Raw genomic sequence first — 19,137 nt, forward strand, 5'->3', positions numbered from 1 at the left:
AAAGATATCATTTGTACTTTCATATTATATTTTCTTTTGCCTCTTTGTTTTTGTTTTTGTTTTTTCCTCTTTGTTTGTCTGTACGCTGGGTTGTTTTCTGTACTCCTCTTTTTTTTCTTTATTTAAATATTTTACTTATGTTTTATATCTCTTGGTCTTTTTTTCCATTTTATTACTCTCTGCCACTCTTACTATCACCGCCTCTATCCTCTCTCGCATGACCACACATAAACAAACGGCATTTGCTTTTCTAGGAATCAGCAGAAAAAGAAAAAAATAAAATAAAATCAAAACAGCAACCGCAACATGAAAAGAATGTGTGTAAGCATAGCAACTAAGAGGTAATAACTTGAAGTACAATTTCTTCTTTGTTTAAATAATTTAAGCTTTGTATGTATCGGTGTTTAATTTACACATTATGTTTTTTATAACGAATAATGGTGGTTTTTAGAGATGTATGTGCCGAGTTTTGAGGTTAAGGGTGTGGTTTAGCATTGAGCTGGCGTGTTTTTTTTGTTTTACTTCTCTAGAATGGGAAAAAGAAAGAAGAGTATGCGATGGAAAAGAGGACTGTTTTTTTTTTATTACTTATTTTTGTTTTTTTGATTCAATTTATGTTTCTTTATGCTATATATAATGAAAAAAAAAATATGCCTATTGCTTTGATTGTGTTTGCATCTGATTTATTGCAATTATTTCTCATACCATTTCTTTCTTATTTTTTTTTTCTTCACTCTTTGGTTCTGTTAGTATAGTAGCCGTAGAGGGATAGAAAGGAGGAAAGGAAGAAAGATGTATTCTTTGTTTGATGACGTCCTCTTGATGCGATCTTGGTGTAGCAAGAGATATAAATAAAGGTACCCGGTGTCTTTATTTTGTTGCTTTTTCTAGCTAAACATATTATTACTATTACTATTATTACTATTTGATGCACATGTGTGGTTTGGTGGGTGAGGAAGATATTTCTATTATTATTCCTCTCCTGGGTGGTTGTAATTTAAATGAGTTGTATACTTGTGTCCCCAAAAACTGCACTATATGTAATTGGTTTTGTTGCATGCTTTATATAAAATTCCATACGTTGTTTTATTTATTTTTTATTTTTATTTTTTATTTTTTTGCTGATTTTCATTACTTATTTTTTTTTGTCCTTTGTTTCTTCCTTTCCCCCGATTACTGATGTTTGGTCATTCTCCACACTTAATTCCAATTCCTATCACTCATTGCAGCTACAGAATTCTGTCGGACCGTTTACTCCATCTTCCTCCTCCGCAGTGTAGGAATATATATATATTATTGGAGTAAACCCACTCCACAATGACAGATTCTTTTCGTGTAACGGTGGAGTGTTGGGAGAATCAACGTTATCATCCACTGAAGGGATGGGGATTTCACCGACTGCCAATGGGCCGCACGGCGTGGTCAAACAAAAAGGGCGATGTGGTTCTTTGCCGCGATAGTTTTCTCACGCCCATTGGTTGGGTATGGGCAACCGAGTGGACAGTCGCACCAAACGGGCAGCAGCGCGATGGATGGTTCTACGCCGCAGACTTTACTATTCCCACTCGCTTTTGCAGTAGTACACCAAACTCGATGAGTTACGTGCGGCGGCGTAAATGGATACGCACACGTGTGCAGTTGACAGATGATGATAGTGGCAGTGCGGTGTTTTTGGATGCCTTATCACGATCCTCTAATTTTCAGTCAGATCCGCGTGTGGTGTGGTTGAGTACTTCTTTCTATGGATTTACAGGTGCCACAGTGGAGGAGCAGCGGGAGGATCAGCGTAAACAGCATCTCAGTTGTTATAAATTACATCGTTATTTAGATGTATCACGCGGCAGTGTGAATAATGGAGATGAGGAAGAGGATGAAGAAGATGAAGAGGCCGTTTGTAATTTATCGTTACATCGACATCCTTCTGTGACGTTGCCTGTACTTAACTGTGTGTATAATTACGGTCTCGCCCAATGTTTGCGTCCAACACTTTGGTTAGAGTGGTCAAACGCCGGAGCTCTGCAGCGTGAATCACCACGAATGTATGATGAACTTATTTTGCATATCGATATGGTTTGTGGTCAGCCATTGCAGGATATTATGCAAGATGTTGTTCGGACTGCACCTAGACATCCATTCTTTGCGAAAAATGGGGGTGGAGCAGAGGAATTACGTAAAGTTTTATTAGCTTTGGAAATTGCAGGTGTTTTACCTTCTTACCATCAGGCGTTTAGTTATATTGTAGCTACTGTATTATTAAACTTGCCGGCGAAGGAGACATTTTGGGTGGTAACGGCTCTTTTTGATCAATTTCTTCCACATGGATATCATGAAGAGTACCGTTTACAGGAGGATCTAGTTTTATATAAACAAATTCTCGCCGATAAGATGCCCGATGTCTTTGCACATTTTAGATTACGTCGTATAGAAGTTTCCGTGTTTGCTAGCGGATGGCTTCAGGGATTATTTTGTGCACATTTCCCATTTTGTACTGCGGCTCGCATTCTTGATGTCCTTTTTGCTGAAGGTGATAGTAGTATTCTGGTACGTTTTCTTGTAGCATTTACCATGAAATTTCGTTCTGTTATGCTGGAAATGGATAGTAGTGGTTCATTAGGTCACTTTGCGAATGAGTGGGCACGTAACTGCTTTGATATTGGTGATATTATCTCTGCTACAAAGAAGGATGACCTGAGAACTACTATTTTGTTACACAGAATGGAGCGTACACAGAACAAATAAGGTGAGTTAATTGTTTGTGAATTGTTGTTCTTGCTATTCTTGAGGTAGTTGTAATACTTAATTGTCATTGACCCTAAGATGATATGATGTTTCATTTTGCTACCTGATTAAAAAAAAAAAAAAACGGTGGCAAAAGTTGGTCAAGTTTTTTCTTTTTTTCATCATCTGTTTTATGTTTGGTATTACAGTACTGTAATTCGCATCACGTTGGATGTGCCGATTTTATCTTTTGGTATATATGTGTCTCCTAGGACTTGCATGAAACGTTTTTGCCCCTCAAAACTATGGCATATATTTTCGTACATCTATCGTATATTTGCTTCTATGATTCTCTCATGTTTTTTTTTCGTTTTATTTGCGTCTTGAGTTGTTTTTCTATGTTTCTTATTATTATTATTATTAATTTTTAATTGTCTGTCTTTTTTTTTTACCTTTCTCTTTTGTTTGCTTTTTTTCCACTCTCACTTCATCCTCAGTTGGTGTCAGTTAAAGAGAAGGAAAAGAAAGAAAAAACTGCCCACAGAATACATTACGTGGGTGTATGTGGACATTGGCGCTTAAGGCACATCAGGGTCTGCGCACCATCCGGCGATGGGAGAATCCACAGCAGAGTACCAACACAGAGAGTATCACGCAGCGTGAATGTGCGGAAGGAGTGGAAGTCACAGAAAGCAATGTGTCTGTTTTTAGTGAAAGAAGTACTCCAGAGGAAGTTTTACAAGACAGAGAAGTAACGTTGAAGCGTCAGCGTGGAGATGATGCGTGTGATGCTGACAGTAATGTGGTACCAACGTTATCATCTTTGGATACGAACTCTTCACCATTAGTTAAACAACGGTGTGAAGAGAGTGTGAAAAAAGATAATATTATAACAAGTCAAGTTGTGGTTTCTGTTAAGAAACATTTTAACGACGAGGTTATTCTCATTGATGTTGATGATGATGATACTAGTACTAGTAAAAACAATGATGCTGCTATCTTACAGAAAGAAGGTGCATCTCATGTTCATAAAGATTTTTCGGCACCACGTGCAACAGAATCAGAACAGTTAAGTAGTTCACAGACTCCTATAGGGAACTCAGCATTTGGTGAAGCCCCCTTTGTTCCATTTAATCCATTATCAGAAGAACAACAACAAGTATTTGATCTTATTGTCAAACATCATCGCTCTGTTTTTCTTACCGGTGGTGCCGGTACAGGCAAGTCACACTTACTACGTGCCATTGTGGCAGCACTACCAAGAAGCACAACTTTTGTAACAGCAACTACAGGACTTGCGGCACTAAATCTAAATGGTAGTACTATTCATAGCTTCGCTGGTTGTGGTATTATTGAACCACAGCAGCATTCCGCTGATGATGTGTACCACATAGTTCAACGGAAAACAAAGGCAAAGCGAAATTGGCGTACTTGTAATACTCTAGTGATAGATGAGATATCCATGATGGATGCATGGTTTCTTGATGTTCTTGAGTATGTTGCACGCAAGATACGAGGAAGTCTTGAACCATTTGGAGGTATTCAATTGGTTTTCTGTGGTGATTTTCTACAACTTCCACCAATTGTGAAAAACAGCAAGAAGGAACCTCGTTTTTGTTTTGAAGCAAAATCATGGTGTCGCATAAACCCACGAGTCTGTATTCTCTCTCGCTGTTTTCGTCAAAAGGATGAAGTCTTTTTCGGTATGTTGAATGAAATGCGCCACGGGGCACTAACCGCAACATCGCTTGCTCTTTTAAATTCACTCTCCATCAACACAACTGTACGTTTTGTAAAGGAGGAGAAAGAGGAAGAGGAGGAAAAAACAGGAGAATTAACGGAAAGAAAAGTGAAGGTGGAAAACACAGACTGTGAGAGTGGCAAAGTAGCGACAATTGTGGACAGTGGCGGTCTTTCAAAGCGAGAGCGGTATGTTGGCTTCACAATATTGCGTGCACGACGTGCGGAGGTGGAGGCGGTAAATATGGAACGATTTAATGAATTAAAAACAGAGATTGTTACATATGATGGTCATCACAGTGGTGAGGGAAAGTTTCCGGCAGATTTGCCTTTAAAAGTTTCTCTGCGAGTTGGATGTCGTGTTATGCTGCTAAAGAATTTGGATGTTTCACTTGGACTAGTAAATGGTAGTGTGGGGACGCTAGAGAAATTGATTGACACACGTCATGTAAAGGATTTTGCGAATAAAGCGACTGTAGAGGATCTTCGTTTATTAGCTAAACATACATTTCTCCCCGTTGTACGCTTTGAAACACATAGTGGTGGTGGTTTCGGTAATAATAGTCGTGGTCGTCTTGTGATGATTGAACCACATAGATGGACCGTACTTCAAGGAGAGCGTGAGGTGAGTTGTAGTATTCAGATTCCTCTACAACTTGCCTATGCTATTACAATTCACAAATCACAAGGAATGTCACTCTCGCATGTGAATGTTGACTTTAAAGGTATATTTGAAGAAGGACAGGCATATGTGGCACTCTCGCGTTGTTGTGATTTGAGTAATCTTGTGATTGAAAACTTTGACGCATATCGTGTTAACCCAAATGCCAAGGCGTTAGCGTACTATAGAGCCCTTGAGGATGTATCCTTAGAGACTAAAAAGGGAGAAGCAGAAAAGGAGGAAGAAGAAATATTACAAGGTGGTGGTAATTTAAATCCATGGGGAACACGTGATTTTCATGATATGGAGAATAAAGATTATGTAAATTACGATGATGAATGTGAAAGTCATAAAAATACTCCAGAAGAGATATATTGGAAAAAGTGCACGGCAGCCATTGTAGAAGATATTAGACGTCGTCTGACGCCTAAGTTTGTCATCTTGTCTGCTATGCGCTTACGTGTACTCTCTGCCACAGAGCAGGCCACATCCCTAAAAGGAGCATTACTAGTTATGGACACTACATCTTTAATCGCATTAACGAGCTCTATCACTTCTGCTGCATTGTATGAAGAATTGTTTATTAAACAACAAAATATGATTCGTGTTCCACGAGTAGTGAAGGATGAACTATTACGCACTGTCTCTCTGGCGGATCTCTCAGATGTTCGCTCCACACCGACAGTGCGTCTCAGTTTCAGTAGTACCCGTTCAAACTCACCCACCGCTGCAACACACGATCAATGTGCGGCGGAGATGGCGGCTGCAACACTGTGCATTATGGAAGATGCAAAGAACGAATTTGTGTTGGATGAACAGCGTGATGGGGAGTCTCGTCCATTACCGTCCATCTTGCCTGAGTGGGAAGCGTTTCCTATTTTTTCTAATACATCTAAAACTCTCTCTACTATTGGTAATAGTAATAGCAATAATAGTGGTGGTGGTGGTGGTGTGGTTTCTACTTCTCATTCCTTCTGTGGTTGGCCCAATGCAGATGGAGCACTTGCACAAGAAGTGAATGGGAATAGTGCCATGCGACAAGTACAACTGCTGGAGTTTTCATGTTATTTAATGGAAAAGTACAGTTCACATTGCCCTGTGTTGGTCTGCACAGAGTCTATGGAATTGGCTGCACATGCGCTTTCTGTTGGTCTGCGTGTGTGTTCCTTATCATACCTGTCCTCGAGTGTGCGTGCCTGAGAGGGTTGTACGAGTAGTTTGAGGAAACAGTAAAGAAACATGAGAAATATGACGGAAATATACACATTCATTCCTCATTATTATTATTATTATTATTATTATTACACTGACCTTATATCCAAATGTCATTATATCTACCATTCTCTATTTATTTATTTCTTTTTGTTTCTCTCTTTTTGTTGATATTTCTTTATACGATGACTCGTAGCAAGGAAAATAAAATACAGGTAAATATAAACTCTTTAATAAAAAGGATACATCACTACCACTATCATTCTTAGTGCAAAACACGAAAAAAAAAATTATAGCGAGAAAATAAAGAGGAAAGTACATTAACCCTTTGTGAGCAAAATGTCTGAAAAACTTCGTGCAGAGCATTTACTGATCAAATTCAGCGGGAGTCGTAACCCTGTCTCCCGCAGAACTGGCAAGAAAACTGATGGTGTGTCGTACGAGGAGGCCCGTGGAGAGTTACTGCAGTGGGCAGAAAAAATTCGAAGTGGAACGATAACGTTTGAAGATGCCGCTCGTCAACGCAGTGACTGTGGTAGTTATGCGAATGGGGGCGATTTGGGTTATTTTGGTCCGGGTGAAATGATGAAACCTTTTGAAGATGCCGTGCGTTCACTCGCTGTTGGTGAAGTGAGTGATATTGTGCAGACAGACAGTGGACTACATCTCATTAAGAGGCTTGCGTGAGGATATTTTTATTTTACTGTCTGTGTACGAGGAATCTCAATACGTCAAGATTTTGTTTTTTTTCCTATTTTTGTCTATTTTGTTACTCATATGAGTGGGGAACTTAACTATGTATATATCTTTGCGTCTCTGTGTGCCTGTGTGGTTCCTTTTTTTCGCATTCTGTCCCTTTTCTCCCAGCCATAAATATATATTTATATTTATTCTTTCTTTTCTACACCATAACGATGGGAGTTTCTATTCCCTCTATAGAGGCAAGTAGCAGTCTCACATTACAACGAAATAAGTTACCGTGCGGAAAACAGATCATATAAACACGAATCGAAATTCAACACAGAAAAATAAAAAATAAATAAATAGAAGCATCATGCAAGAAAGGGTGCGGCAATCTACGGGAGGAAATGACTGTTTTTCTTCATGACACAAAGTGAAGCTGTTGATAAGGAAATTAGTGCCATTCGTCGTGAATTACTGAATCTTAAAGTTCAGGTGTCAACTATATTAACTGATTCTTCCATTACTTCACTTGATGAAAATGAAACTGAGGATAGGATAAATGGGAAGGGTAATAATAAGCGTGAGGATAATTATAATGTTAAGATGTTGGATATTGACGATGAGAACATGAAATGTTTCACACGTTCCTCTAAGCAGCTGCGTGAACTACTGAAGCGAGAGCGAGAGAAATCTCTTCAACTTGAAGAAGACCTACACATGCTGCGTATGAATCATGAAGAAAGCACGGCTGATGCTTTGAGAGCAGGAAATAAAGAACTTGAGCAACTTACACATGAGCGGAATAAATTGCAAGAGTGGTTACAGCGGGTAGTAAGTGAGTACCGCCGTGTCGCCGATGAGGCATCACGCCTAAAAAATGAATTAAAAGAACGAACAGAATGTTGTCAGTTATTGGAGAAAACAAAAGAAGAGTTACAGGAGAAAGTTAACACCATAAAAGAAGAACCTTCCGCTACACAAACACAGTTAGATCAATTGAAAGAAAAGAAGCAGATGTTGGAAGCCTGTGCGGATGCGCGTGCCTTCTCTCTAAAGAAACTGGAGGAAATAAACGCAAATCGTCAGAAGGAATATGAAGCCCTTGTGGTGGAATCGGAGTCCTGGCGTCATCGGGCCTCCACACTTGAGAACGCCGCGATGTGCCTTCAGCTTCTCACGGAGCGATTGGAGCGGCAGCAGCAGCAACGCATATTGCGATTGAGTGAAGTGGTGCGAAAGAGAACATTGATGGATGTCTCATCCGATGCATTTGTTCTCCGTGAGAGTGTCGCTGAGCCGCAGCAGCAACAACTGGAGGGACTCGTACGGCGCGCCAAAACACTTCTCCACACCGTCGCCGCTGCGGTGCAAACACTGCAGATGGATATAACGGCATTCATGCGGGAACAACAGTCTGTGCAGGTGGAGCGGGAGACGACACACCGCGAACACCTGGAGGCCGCACACATGGAGAAACAGGCGGCTCTGCACAAGTATGAAGTAGAAAGGGAATCGCTTTTGCAGGAGATCACACAGCTGAAGAGGGAATCACTGCGGCTTATCACAAAGTCAGACACCTTCAACACGGAAGAGGTGGGGGAAGTGGAAGGACACATTCGTGAAGTGGAATTATTGATGCCAACAAACAAAGAATTGAGGGAAAAGACTGAGAAGCCGCGTAAGGAGAATGAAGTACTACGAACAAAGCTGCGTCGAGTAAAGATAGATTGGCGAAGAGTTCACGAGAGTCAATTGCGTTTCCAGCAGCTACAGGTGGAGATGGATATGATTAAGAATAATAACGAGCGAATACAGAAAGAAAATGAAAATTTGAAACTAATGATTGAGTTACGCTCTAATACCCTCTCTGCACAAGAGGAACAGGAACAGCAAGAACAACCATCACTACCGTTGCATGCTATTAATGGGAAAATGTTAGCTGCTTCTGTAGCTCGATCAAGTGTATCAGGTATGAAAGCAGACAATAGAAGTGGGAGTCCTGGACAGACAGGAAACAATCTACGACGAAGTACAGAACGAGAGCTATTTCAAGAATGGGAGCATGCAGTACTAAACAAGTATTTCGAATAGTATGGTCTTTTGTTTTTTTTTCTTATTTATCGACATTATTTTATCGAAAGTGTCTTTATTATTTATTTATTTATTTGTTTCTTTTATTTTTATTTTTATTTTTTGTGTGATATAACGAGTCCCGTTTTATCAAATGACACTAATAATTCACAGGTATGGTGCCTGGTGTAAAAAAAGAACTTTACTATGGAGACGTCGTTCCTCTAGCAAAAATAAAACAAAAGAAAGAAAATATTTCTTGTATTCCCTTTTTTATGCTTTGTTTTTTTGTTTTTTTTCAAACCTGTTGGTTATTTATTTTTTTCATTTTTTTTTATTTCTTGCTATTCTTCCTTGATGTAAGTTACTAACAATTACGTACGTGCATGAAGTGTGAGTGTGAATAGCAGAACGCATGTTTTTTCCAACACTAAAGTGTCTTTTAATTCGTCCATTAAATAGAGTGACTCTGGTTGGTGCACTGCATGACGTACATACCGGTTTCCTCGGCCAATCCAGTGTTTTTCAGTTCACACTTACTTGCACTCTACTTGATCTTAACACGCCTGGTACAACCACAACAACAAAGTCATCGCAACAATTATCAACAGTAGGAACTGGAACAGGAACATCAACAGGAGGAGGACAATTGGTGAAGGAGCAGTATACGGTTCGTTGCTTGGGAAATGAAGCGTACACCGATGCCTTGACGAATTTACTTGATGATGGTTGTATTGTACAGGTGATTGGACGATTGAAAACATCTGAGGTTATGGATGGCAGCAAGCGACAAATGTTTCCATGCGTGTTTGTTGAACAGGGGCGCTGGAGCAGTATCTCGCTGTTGCACTCCATCAGGAAACAACGGCGTGACTGGCAACTCCAAAAGGCTCTGAAAGAGGCATCTACGGTGGAAAAGCCATAGTTGAGCTTTGTATCACGGCTAACGTTTATCACATACATTCAAAAAAAAGAAAAGAAGAAGAAAAAGAAAAAAAAAAAAACGTTTGTTTATTGATGATATTTTATGACCTCTGTGTATTTTTTCTGTTTCTTTTCCCGTTGTAGTTTTGTGTGCCCCTTTGATTCTCTCTCATTTCTTTTTCTTCATTCTATTTCTTGAAAAAAATGTTGACCTTCTGGAAAAACATATATTATTTTCCCTTGTTATTCGTTTTAGTTGATCATGTCTCTCATTGTGGCTGGGGCAACGGGTGCAATTGGGCGCTGCGTGGTGCGTGAGGCGCTGCGGCGGCCGGAGTTCACACAAGTGATTGCCCTCACCCGCTCAGCAATAGCCAACGCAACAGAAACAATAGAAAAAGAAACAACAACAACAATGGGCCCTAGAAGAATCTCTGCCAGTGATGCTCCTAATCTCTTTGGCTTTCACGTTTCGGCGGAGGATAACGCAGGGGCGGTGACGGCGGCGCAACTGGAGCGGCTGCTCTTGTCGACATTCGACTGGGAGTTATTTAGTGACTTCGCTGCAGCACGGCGGGATAAACTCGCAGGCCGCACAGTTTCCACATCGTCGTACGTTGGCGGCAGTTATGAGGCGGCAGAGTTGTACTACTCACAACTGTTCAGCGGCCATAAATATGCGGCTATGTGTCTTGGCACCACACGCCGGGATGCGGGGAGCGCGGCGGCATTTGTGCGGTGCGACTTTGAGTACGTTGTGAACTTTGCGGAGGCCCTGCAGGTGTTTAGTGGGAATTCACTTGCCACCTACGCACAGGTAAGCTCGCAGGGGGCGAATGATAAATCATGGTTTCTCTACATGAAGACAAAAGGGAGGGCGGATGCCGCAGTTGAGTCAATGCAATTCTCGCGTATTTGTATTTACCGTCCTGGTGTGCTCGATCGTGGTGCCAAGACACGATTTAATGAGAAGATGATACACTGGTTTATGCGGGGATTGCCTGTTGAAATATGTGGTCGTGCGATAGTGAGTGATTTTGTGCACTGTAGCAGTAAGGGCAATAATAGTCCAGTGTATACAACGTCATGGAAGTGTGCAGGAAAAGAAGTGAAACTTGCATCGTCGACTACTGCCAAGTCCGGTGCTCGGGTATTTCTTTTTTCAAACGATAGCATAAAAAAGGAGGCAACAGCCTTGGTATGAGAAGTTTATTTATTTATTTCTTTATTGATATCTCTCTTGTTCGAATGACTTTTGTCTTTAGAAGTGTTTTCTCAATTATGTTTTTTGTTTGCTACAAATGAGAGTAAATTATGTGTATATGCCAGGAAGAAATATGTAACCATCTAATTAGTTGGAAGGGTTTATTTTGTACCTCTTGTTTAGAAGCTTGTGGAACGAACGTGTCCCTATAAAAGCTCTATAGTTTCAATGGATCGAGGTGTGTGTGTGTCTGTGGAGATTCAGTGCTATTGTTGTTATTGTTGTTTTTCTATTTCTTTAAATTTCGCGGCTCTACGCTTATAATATCCGGATGAACTCTCAGTAAGGATGTAGGCTTGACGTGATTTTTCTTTTAGCATCCCACCTACAAACTTTACTCACCTTGATCGATCTAAAGAGTAAGCTTGAATATTATTTTCGATGTTTCAGAGCTATTCTTTATTTGGTAAGGTACACTACCCATATAAATTGATTTCATCATGTATGTGGAGTGACTGCAAATTACTTGCATATTTGCAAAATAAAATAAAAACTGTAAACTCAGTTCTATCCTTTATTTCTTTCTCTTGTTCTCATTTTTTTATTTTTATTTTTATTATTTTATACTGGTAAGTAGTACTGGTGAAGTGAGCATGGACTTCTTTTCCCTGCTGAATCAAAGGCAGTTGGATCAGAATAGTGAATTCCGTAGACTGTACCGCCTCTCCGCGTGTTACGCGACGGGAGCAGTTGTGTCGATGTTTGCAGCTGCTCTGATATCACCGTCGGGCACTTCAGCAGAATTAATTAGAAGTAATATCTATTTTGCCATCTCCCTTCTGATCTTTCTTTCTAGCAGCCTCATGGCGTATCTTATGATGGTAAAGGCGTTAAATGTTTTCACTACCAGTCGCTTCATCTTACCATCCTCATTTGGTTCACCACGCCTCCCGGTATCTTCTTTGTTTATAGCAGTTTCTCATGAGGCCCTCACGTTCAGACAACGGATGGTTTTTGTGCATGGATTGCTGTTTAGCGCCATTATGTCTGTGGGTGTTGGGATCTGCACAAACTCATACCATGCGTATCTATTACTCTTGTTTCTGCAGTTTATACTGTTTGTTGCGTTATGGGGCATTCTCAGTCGTATGATGAACGTGTCAAGGTGAAGGGCCTCTAACCGCAAATAAGATAAAGTAGTTGGAGGTATATAGGGAGAGAGGGAGAGAGGGAGAGAGAGAGAGAGAGAGAAAGAAAGAGGAATATGGGGAGATCAGTTTTATACGTACGGTGTGCGTGTTTGTGGATTTATATTTTTCGCTGTCTATTTCTGCGCGTTTGTATATATATATGTGAGTGGGTGGGTGTCTGTTTCTCTGCATACATAATCTGATGAATTGATAATAAATAAGAAAAGCTGGTGGTTTATACCGCGTTAAAGCAGAAACGAATATGTACAAGATACGTGACAACGTGATACCTGGTTATTGTTGTTGTAATTTTTTTTTTGGTAACGTTGTTGTGATTTTCTTCCATCAAGCTTTTCGTTTTCTTCTTTGAGCTTCCCTTTATCTGTGTCAATATGTACAGGTGTAATATATCATTATTGAAGATGAGTTGAGCATCTCAAATGTTTCACATAACAGACACGTTGATGTCCATGCGTTGCTTTTTTTTCTTTTCTATTTCATCATTTTTGTGCTTATTCTCTTTTTCCTCATTATTATTATTATTACTATTATTATTATTATTATTATTATTATTATTATTATTATTATTTTTTGTAGTCTCTACTTTTCGATAGGATCGAATATAACTATTTTTTTAGGGTTATCCGCTTTCCATTTGATCACCTGTTGGCGTCTTCATATCTTCTTCCTGCACTGAATGACACATTCAGTTGCCCATACAAAAATAGAGACGTGCGGGCACACGGTGCCATTACACCGCGCTACAAAGCCATCGAGTGAAGTAAAAACTCAACAGACACATCGACTGAAGTTTCATTCCACTATGCGTGTTCCATCACCTCCTGTTGTGGTTGCTGTCGCTGCTGCTTCTTCTTCTCCATCTACTGTTTCTGTGGCCACACCTTCTTCTCGAAGTGATTTGGAAGATCGACTGCAGTACTTGCTCTTGACGGAAGATCTTCTATTGCCTTCTCTGGTAGATGATGTACGTTGCGTTATGGCGGAACTTAGAAGAAGAAGACGGGAAAGAAAGGCTGTTGCTCCATCAAAAACGCATGCGTCTACAAGCATAGGTGCTGATCGTCCACACGTTATGGCACTAGTACAAGCCTGTGAGGCGGCAACAGAGAATGCTGCTATAGATATTCTACAGTCTTTCTACCAAAGTCATTATTTTCCCTCTAGTAATAAAATAGGACGATCACTGGTGTACACAGCTCTAGCAGAAGCTCTCTTAAAACGCAGAGCGAATAGTAATGATATTTCTCAGGCATTATTACTTCTAGACGAGGCGGTGTCTGAGCGGCATGTAGGGGCGATGCTGCAGGTTGGTTTGTGTCTCCGTGACGGCGTTGGGGTTCCGCCTGATATTGTGGCGGGACTCGCATGGGTGGAACGCTCCGCGGATGCCGGATATGCACCGGCGATGTTTGAGCTTGGTGCCATGTATGAAGATGGTGTTGTGGTTGGCGATGATCAATTAGATGCGGATTGGGGGGAGGCGGTGGAGTGGTATCGCAGAGCTGCAGAGAAGGGACACACCATGGCACAGCTCAATATTGGTAAATTACTCTGGAAGGCAGCAGCAGCGGCCCGCGAGGCCATTTCATCCGGTTCTGAAGAAGTAGCTATTGCGGGACTTGAGAAGAGATCGCGTGAGTGGCTGGAGCAAGCAGCTGCAGCTGGTAATGAGGAGGCCGTTCGACTTCTACGCTTGAAGAGATGAGAAGTACAGAAGAAGGAAACCATATCTCTTTTTCCTTTTCCCCCCTCTCTCTATTTCTCTCTCTGTGTGTGTAAGTGCTTGTCCGTTTTCAATTGGTTTTTTTCTTTTTTGTGTTTGTGTCTTATTTATATTCATATCTGTTGATGTGGAACTAACACTGATCCCTTACTTCATTCATGTATAGTGAATATGGGCGCTCTGAGAAGGAATCACGATCTCCAATATATATATATATATATATATATATATATATTAGCATTTGAACTGTGTTTACTGTCTTGCTCTTTCTTATTTTTGGTATTTTTTTTTTTTTTTGCCATTGCTACACTACTCTTCCTTGTACTATGGAAGGTGTTATACATATACATATTGGTCTATGCTTGTGTGATTTATTTCTTCTTCATTTTTTCTTTCCTTTTTTTTGTTATTTCCATTACTCTTTAATCTGGACATTTTAAGTGCTTTCATTGGATTTTTTTTGCTGTTACTCCACCGTTTGAAGCTTAATAACTTCAAAAGAGCGAGGAGAAAACGCCTAACTGACCTGAAAGGTTTTGGTCACAAATAAAAAAAAGGTTATTAGAAAAAAGATACCGTAACAAGGAGAAAGAATTGTATCGGAAAGGGATCACCTCGTACACCCTTCTGTTCCTCTAGCAAAATATAATAAATAAATAAATAAATAAAATATTAAAAAGAAGCAAAGGAGGGTGTGAGAGAGAGAGAGAGAGAGAGAGAGAGAGAGAGATTTTTTCTGGGGGTTTTCGGAGGTATACAGGTAGCATGATTTCTAAGAATAATATTATTAAGGAGATTCGTCCATTAAGACGCCGCCACTGGTCAACATGGGTGACTGTGTGGCCTTTTGTATTACTGTACTCAGTAACATTTGCGCTTTATTTGAACCCCGAGTTGATCTGGGACCGTATGACATATCTTGTCCACACAACATACATTGATTTTTTCCACGCTATTTGTATACCCTTGGTGATTTTCCTTCATGCATTTCTCTCGTTATTTACAATATGGTCGGTACGATTCCGTTCGTTAATTCTGTTTCAGTCGTTAAAACCAGAAGAATTGTCGACCGCTACACATGTGTTTGTTTCTACATTTGAACACAAGGGTGAATCAGAAATTGTGCCACTGATAGCAGCAACTACGGAACACCCAATGTGTTTTATCTTCCAACAGCGAAAATGGCGTCTAGAAGATAAAAGTGGAGAATTTCTAAAACCACGTTTTCCTACAAAAAATTTATTATCATCGTATGTCGAATGGAAAGGACTTACACCTGGAGCTGAATGTGATCGTCAACGTGATAGCTTTGGTTTAAATACAATGGAAGTTGAAATTCCAGAGTTTCAAAGCCTTTTCGTAGATCATGCCCTTGCTCCCTTTTTTGTGTTTCAAATGTTCTGTGTTTTGCTCTGGTGTTTGGATGAGTACTGGTACTACTCACTTTTTACTGGAGTAATGATGGTGGGTATGGAGTGCACTGTTGTGATGCAGCGTATTCGAAATATGAAGACTCTGCGAAATATGGCAGAAGTTCCCGTAAGTGAAGTAACTGTAGTGCGTGGAGGAGAAGATGTTCGCATTACAACACAGGAACTTTTACCAATGGATCTTATGGTGGTTGAGAATAATGTGCCGTGTCCAGTAGATGCACTCATTGTCAATGGTACTTGTGTTGTAAATGAGGCAACATTAACAGGTGAGTCTACTCCACAACTTAAAGAAGCCACAGATCGTTTAGATATTCCTCTTGAGATGAAGAAACACAGTCGACATCTACTCTTCTCTGGTACACAACTGTTATTAAGTAATGGTCCACATGGGGCAACTGATAAGGAACGTGGACGAGCTCTTGCAGTGGTTCTCAAGACTGGATTTGAAACAAAACAAGGAAAACTACTTCGTACAATTCTTCACAGTCAAGGACGTGTAAGCGAAAACAGTGGAGAATCTTTTGCATTTATTGGAGTTCTCGTTGTATTTGCTTTGGCTGCTGCTGGATATCTTCTTAAACGTGGTCTTGAAGACCCAAATCGCAGCCGATGGAAACTATTTTTGTCATGTGTACAAATTATCACAGCTGTTGTACCACCGGAATTACCAATGGAATTATCACTGGCGGTAAATACTTCATTACTTGCTCTTATTAAGTTACAGGTATTCTGTACGGAACCATTTCGTATTCCATTTGCTGGTAAAGTTGACACCTGTTGTTTTGACAAAACCGGAACCCTTACAACAGATGAAATGCTCTTTGGTGGTGTTGATATGGCAGATGGAAAAGGATTATTGAATCAGTTAAAAAAAGTACCAAAATCAGCGGAATTGGTTTTAGCTACTTGTCATTCTTTACTTCAGTTGGAGGGAACAGATACAGTTGCCGGTGATGCTATGGAAAAGGCATCTGTCTGTGCACTTGGATACAAAGTAAATGTGGATGACACTGTTGTATATGATCCACCCCAACAAAAAGATGATGAACAAAATGGAACAAAACGATCTAACAGTAGCAAAAAGAATAATTCTGGTATGAATAAACAATACAAGATTCTTCTTCGCTTCCCTTTTTCAGCAAATCTACGACGAATGTCTTGTGTTGTTAGCAGTCCAGAGGGGAAGTTTGTGGTTTCAAAGGGTTCACCAGAAGCTATCGCCAAACTGTGTAAGAACCTCCCAGAAAATTATCATAAAATGGCTGATGAACATGCTTCTCGAGGTTATCGCGTGATTGCATTAGCATCTCGACCTTTGCAAGAGTCAGAACGAAGCAAGGAAGCTATTCACGAAATGCAAAGGGATGATTGTGAACAAAACCTTATCTTTGCTGGACTTGCTGTATACGAGTGTCCTCTTAAGAAAGATGCTACGAAAACTATTGCAATGCTTCAAGGTGGAAGTCATAGGTGTGTTATTATTACAGGTGACAGTGTACAAACAGCGATATCAGTTGCCCGTGATGTGGGAATCCTTCAATGTCGCAGACAAATTGTTGCGATTGGTGGAAAAGAAACTGGAAATAATACTGTAGAATGGTGTGATGCTGCAACAGGAGAAGTATTACAAGTTGATGAAAGTATCATTATTAAAAATACTTTTGTACGTACTCGTAAACATATGACTCCTAAAGAGGATGAATGGGATCTTTGCGTAAATGCTGAAAATATTTCTCCGTCTTGTATGACATCAATTATCAAAAACTTTAATGAACATATTGCTGTCTGGGCTCGATGTGCCCCAACACAAAAGGAAGATATTGTAACCGATCTCAAGAAGAAAGATCATATTGTTCTCATGGCAGGTGATGGTACAAATGATGTGGGAGCATTAAAGCAGGCTCACACTGGTATTGCTGTACTTAATGCGGCCGCAGTGACAGCATCATCCAGCAGCGATGGTAATGCAGTGGCTAATACACCTCAATCACATAATGAACCAGATGTACCCGCAGATCATAAACTACCACCAGGGTTTCAATTTACAGTTCTTCCTCCTCAACCTTCACAAGGTGCACCTTTTATGGTACAAATGCGTTATAAACTAGCGGAAGCCCGTAGAAAAGCTGAAATTGTGCAAATTGCACGTTGGAATAAACAACTCCAAGAGAAAAGGAAACAAAGAGATGATGAGAAGGCTGCTGCTCCACAAGTTCCTCCTGAAATGACTTCTGATTTCCTTATGACTTCACTATTTAACGAGGATGACTTGGATATGGGTGGTGTACCACAAGTGAAACTTGGTGATGCCTCTATTGCAGCACCATTTACATGCCGATCAAAAGCCCTCATGTCTGTTTGCGATGTTGTGCGCCTTGGACGAAGTACTCTTGTAACTACTTTGCAAATGTACAAGATTCTTGCTCTTAATTGTCTTAATTCAGCATATTCTATGTCAGTACTACATACTGATGGTGTAAAGCTTGGTGAAAAGCAAATGATATTATCAGGTGTGATTCTTTCCGTTTGCTTTCTTTGTATGTCACGTAGTCAACCTTTACCATATTTATGTCCACAAAGACCCATTACGCGTGTGTTTCATCCATATATGGTTTGTACTATTTTTATGCAATTTGCTTTACATCTTTATTGTATGGTTCAAACTGTTAAACTTGTGGAGGAGGTTGATAGTTCAGAGGTTCAGAGTATGCGACAAATTGGAAGTGAAGGAGAGTTTAAACCTACTCTTCTTAATTCAGCTATGTTTTTGTTAACTACTCTTATGGGTGGAGTTATATTTGCTGTGAATTACCGTGGTGAACCTTTTATGCAGAGTATTCGAAAAAACAAGCCCATGTTTTACACATTGATTCTTCTTGCTATTGTTGTTGTTTACTTTGCCTCCGAAACAGATCCGGAAGGAAATGCTGTGTTTGAGATTGTAGCTTTTCCTTCGACAGAATTTCGTCAACGTTTTATTCAGTTATTAATGGTAGATGCTGGTGGAAGTTTCGCCATTGAATACGCTTGCCTTTATTTATTAACGGATTATGCGTGAGTAAAAGAGATGAGGCTGGTTACGGCGAGTGAATAATTGACAGAGGTGTGTATAAAGGAAACTTTTTGAATAGAAGGAAGAGAATATGGAAATGGTAAAAAAAAACAAATGATTGTGAAAAAAAAAGGGAGGGGGGAGGAAGTAATCTCACCTTCCATTACGCGATGACCCTCTGAATGGTTAGTAAAACAAAACAAAAATACGGAAACATTCTTTTTTTTTTTGGTATATGTCTGTATGTGTGTGTGCCTGTGTTTGTGCGTTTGTAGGCTTTGTCTTCTAAGCAGAGATTCTTGTTTACCTGTGGATTAAAGAAAAAAGAAAAGCTCGTTGGAGGAATATATATATAGTTTATTTGTTGCTTCACACGTCAAGTAAAATAATAAATAAACTCTGGTTTTGTGAGTGTGAATGACAACCCGGTTCTCACTTTTGTTTTCTTTTTTCTTTTTTTTTCTGACTGCCTGCATAGGCATACATGTATATAAATATATGTATA

At 40.0% G+C, this 19,137-nt stretch overlaps 9 protein-coding genes across 9 annotated transcripts; all 9 read left to right on the forward strand.

Annotated features, from left to right (window-relative positions):
- Positions 1-1,317: 1,317 nt before the first annotated feature.
- Positions 1,318-2,739, forward strand: LSM04_000084 (Peroxin domain; the record flags this gene model as incomplete). Its single annotated transcript, XM_067337598.1, has 1 exon — positions 1,318-2,739. The coding sequence occupies one exon, from the start codon at positions 1,318-1,320 to the stop codon at positions 2,737-2,739; it is 1,422 nt and encodes a 473-aa protein (XP_067193449.1).
- Positions 2,740-3,280: 541 nt separating this feature from the next.
- Positions 3,281-6,319, forward strand: LSM04_001432 (DNA helicase Pif1-like; the record flags this gene model as incomplete). Its single annotated transcript, XM_067337599.1, has 1 exon — positions 3,281-6,319. The coding sequence occupies one exon, from the start codon at positions 3,281-3,283 to the stop codon at positions 6,317-6,319; it is 3,039 nt and encodes a 1,012-aa protein (XP_067193474.1).
- Positions 6,320-6,670: 351 nt separating this feature from the next.
- Positions 6,671-7,018, forward strand: LSM04_008909 (Peptidyl-prolyl cis-trans isomerase; the record flags this gene model as incomplete). The annotated part of the gene is made up of 1 exon (XM_067337601.1): positions 6,671-7,018. One exon carries the CDS (start codon positions 6,671-6,673, stop codon positions 7,016-7,018), a length of 348 nt encoding a protein of 115 aa, XP_067193616.1.
- A 417-nt stretch (positions 7,019-7,435) lies between these two features.
- On the forward strand, positions 7,436-9,106 carry LSM04_008816 (uncharacterized protein; the record flags this gene model as incomplete). The annotated part of the gene is made up of 1 exon (XM_067337602.1): positions 7,436-9,106. The coding sequence occupies one exon, from the start codon at positions 7,436-7,438 to the stop codon at positions 9,104-9,106; it is 1,671 nt and encodes a 556-aa protein (XP_067193614.1).
- Positions 9,107-9,500: 394 nt separating this feature from the next.
- Positions 9,501-10,010, forward strand: LSM04_001758 (uncharacterized protein; the record flags this gene model as incomplete). Its single annotated transcript, XM_067337603.1, has 1 exon — positions 9,501-10,010. One exon carries the CDS (start codon positions 9,501-9,503, stop codon positions 10,008-10,010), a length of 510 nt encoding a protein of 169 aa, XP_067193482.1.
- Positions 10,011-10,271: 261 nt separating this feature from the next.
- LSM04_006490 (uncharacterized protein) lies at positions 10,272-11,213 on the forward strand (the record flags this gene model as incomplete). The annotated part of the gene is made up of 1 exon (XM_067337604.1): positions 10,272-11,213. One exon carries the CDS (start codon positions 10,272-10,274, stop codon positions 11,211-11,213), a length of 942 nt encoding a protein of 313 aa, XP_067193572.1.
- Positions 11,214-11,866: 653 nt separating this feature from the next.
- Positions 11,867-12,382, forward strand: LSM04_007363 (uncharacterized protein; the record flags this gene model as incomplete). Its single annotated transcript, XM_067337605.1, has 1 exon — positions 11,867-12,382. The coding sequence occupies one exon, from the start codon at positions 11,867-11,869 to the stop codon at positions 12,380-12,382; it is 516 nt and encodes a 171-aa protein (XP_067193585.1).
- Positions 12,383-13,100: 718 nt separating this feature from the next.
- LSM04_003456 (Sel1-like repeat) lies at positions 13,101-14,129 on the forward strand (the record flags this gene model as incomplete). Its single annotated transcript, XM_067337606.1, has 1 exon — positions 13,101-14,129. The coding sequence occupies one exon, from the start codon at positions 13,101-13,103 to the stop codon at positions 14,127-14,129; it is 1,029 nt and encodes a 342-aa protein (XP_067193514.1).
- A 783-nt stretch (positions 14,130-14,912) lies between these two features.
- On the forward strand, positions 14,913-18,638 carry LSM04_004368 (uncharacterized protein; the record flags this gene model as incomplete). Its single annotated transcript, XM_067337607.1, has 1 exon — positions 14,913-18,638. One exon carries the CDS (start codon positions 14,913-14,915, stop codon positions 18,636-18,638), a length of 3,726 nt encoding a protein of 1,241 aa, XP_067193529.1.
- Between the last annotated feature and the right edge of the window lie 499 nt (positions 18,639-19,137).

This window comes from Trypanosoma melophagium (genome assembly GCF_022059095.1).
Source record: "Trypanosoma melophagium isolate St. Kilda chromosome Unknown ctg16segment0, whole genome shotgun sequence".
Classification (NCBI taxonomy): Eukaryota; Euglenozoa; class Kinetoplastea; order Trypanosomatida; family Trypanosomatidae; genus Trypanosoma; species Trypanosoma melophagium.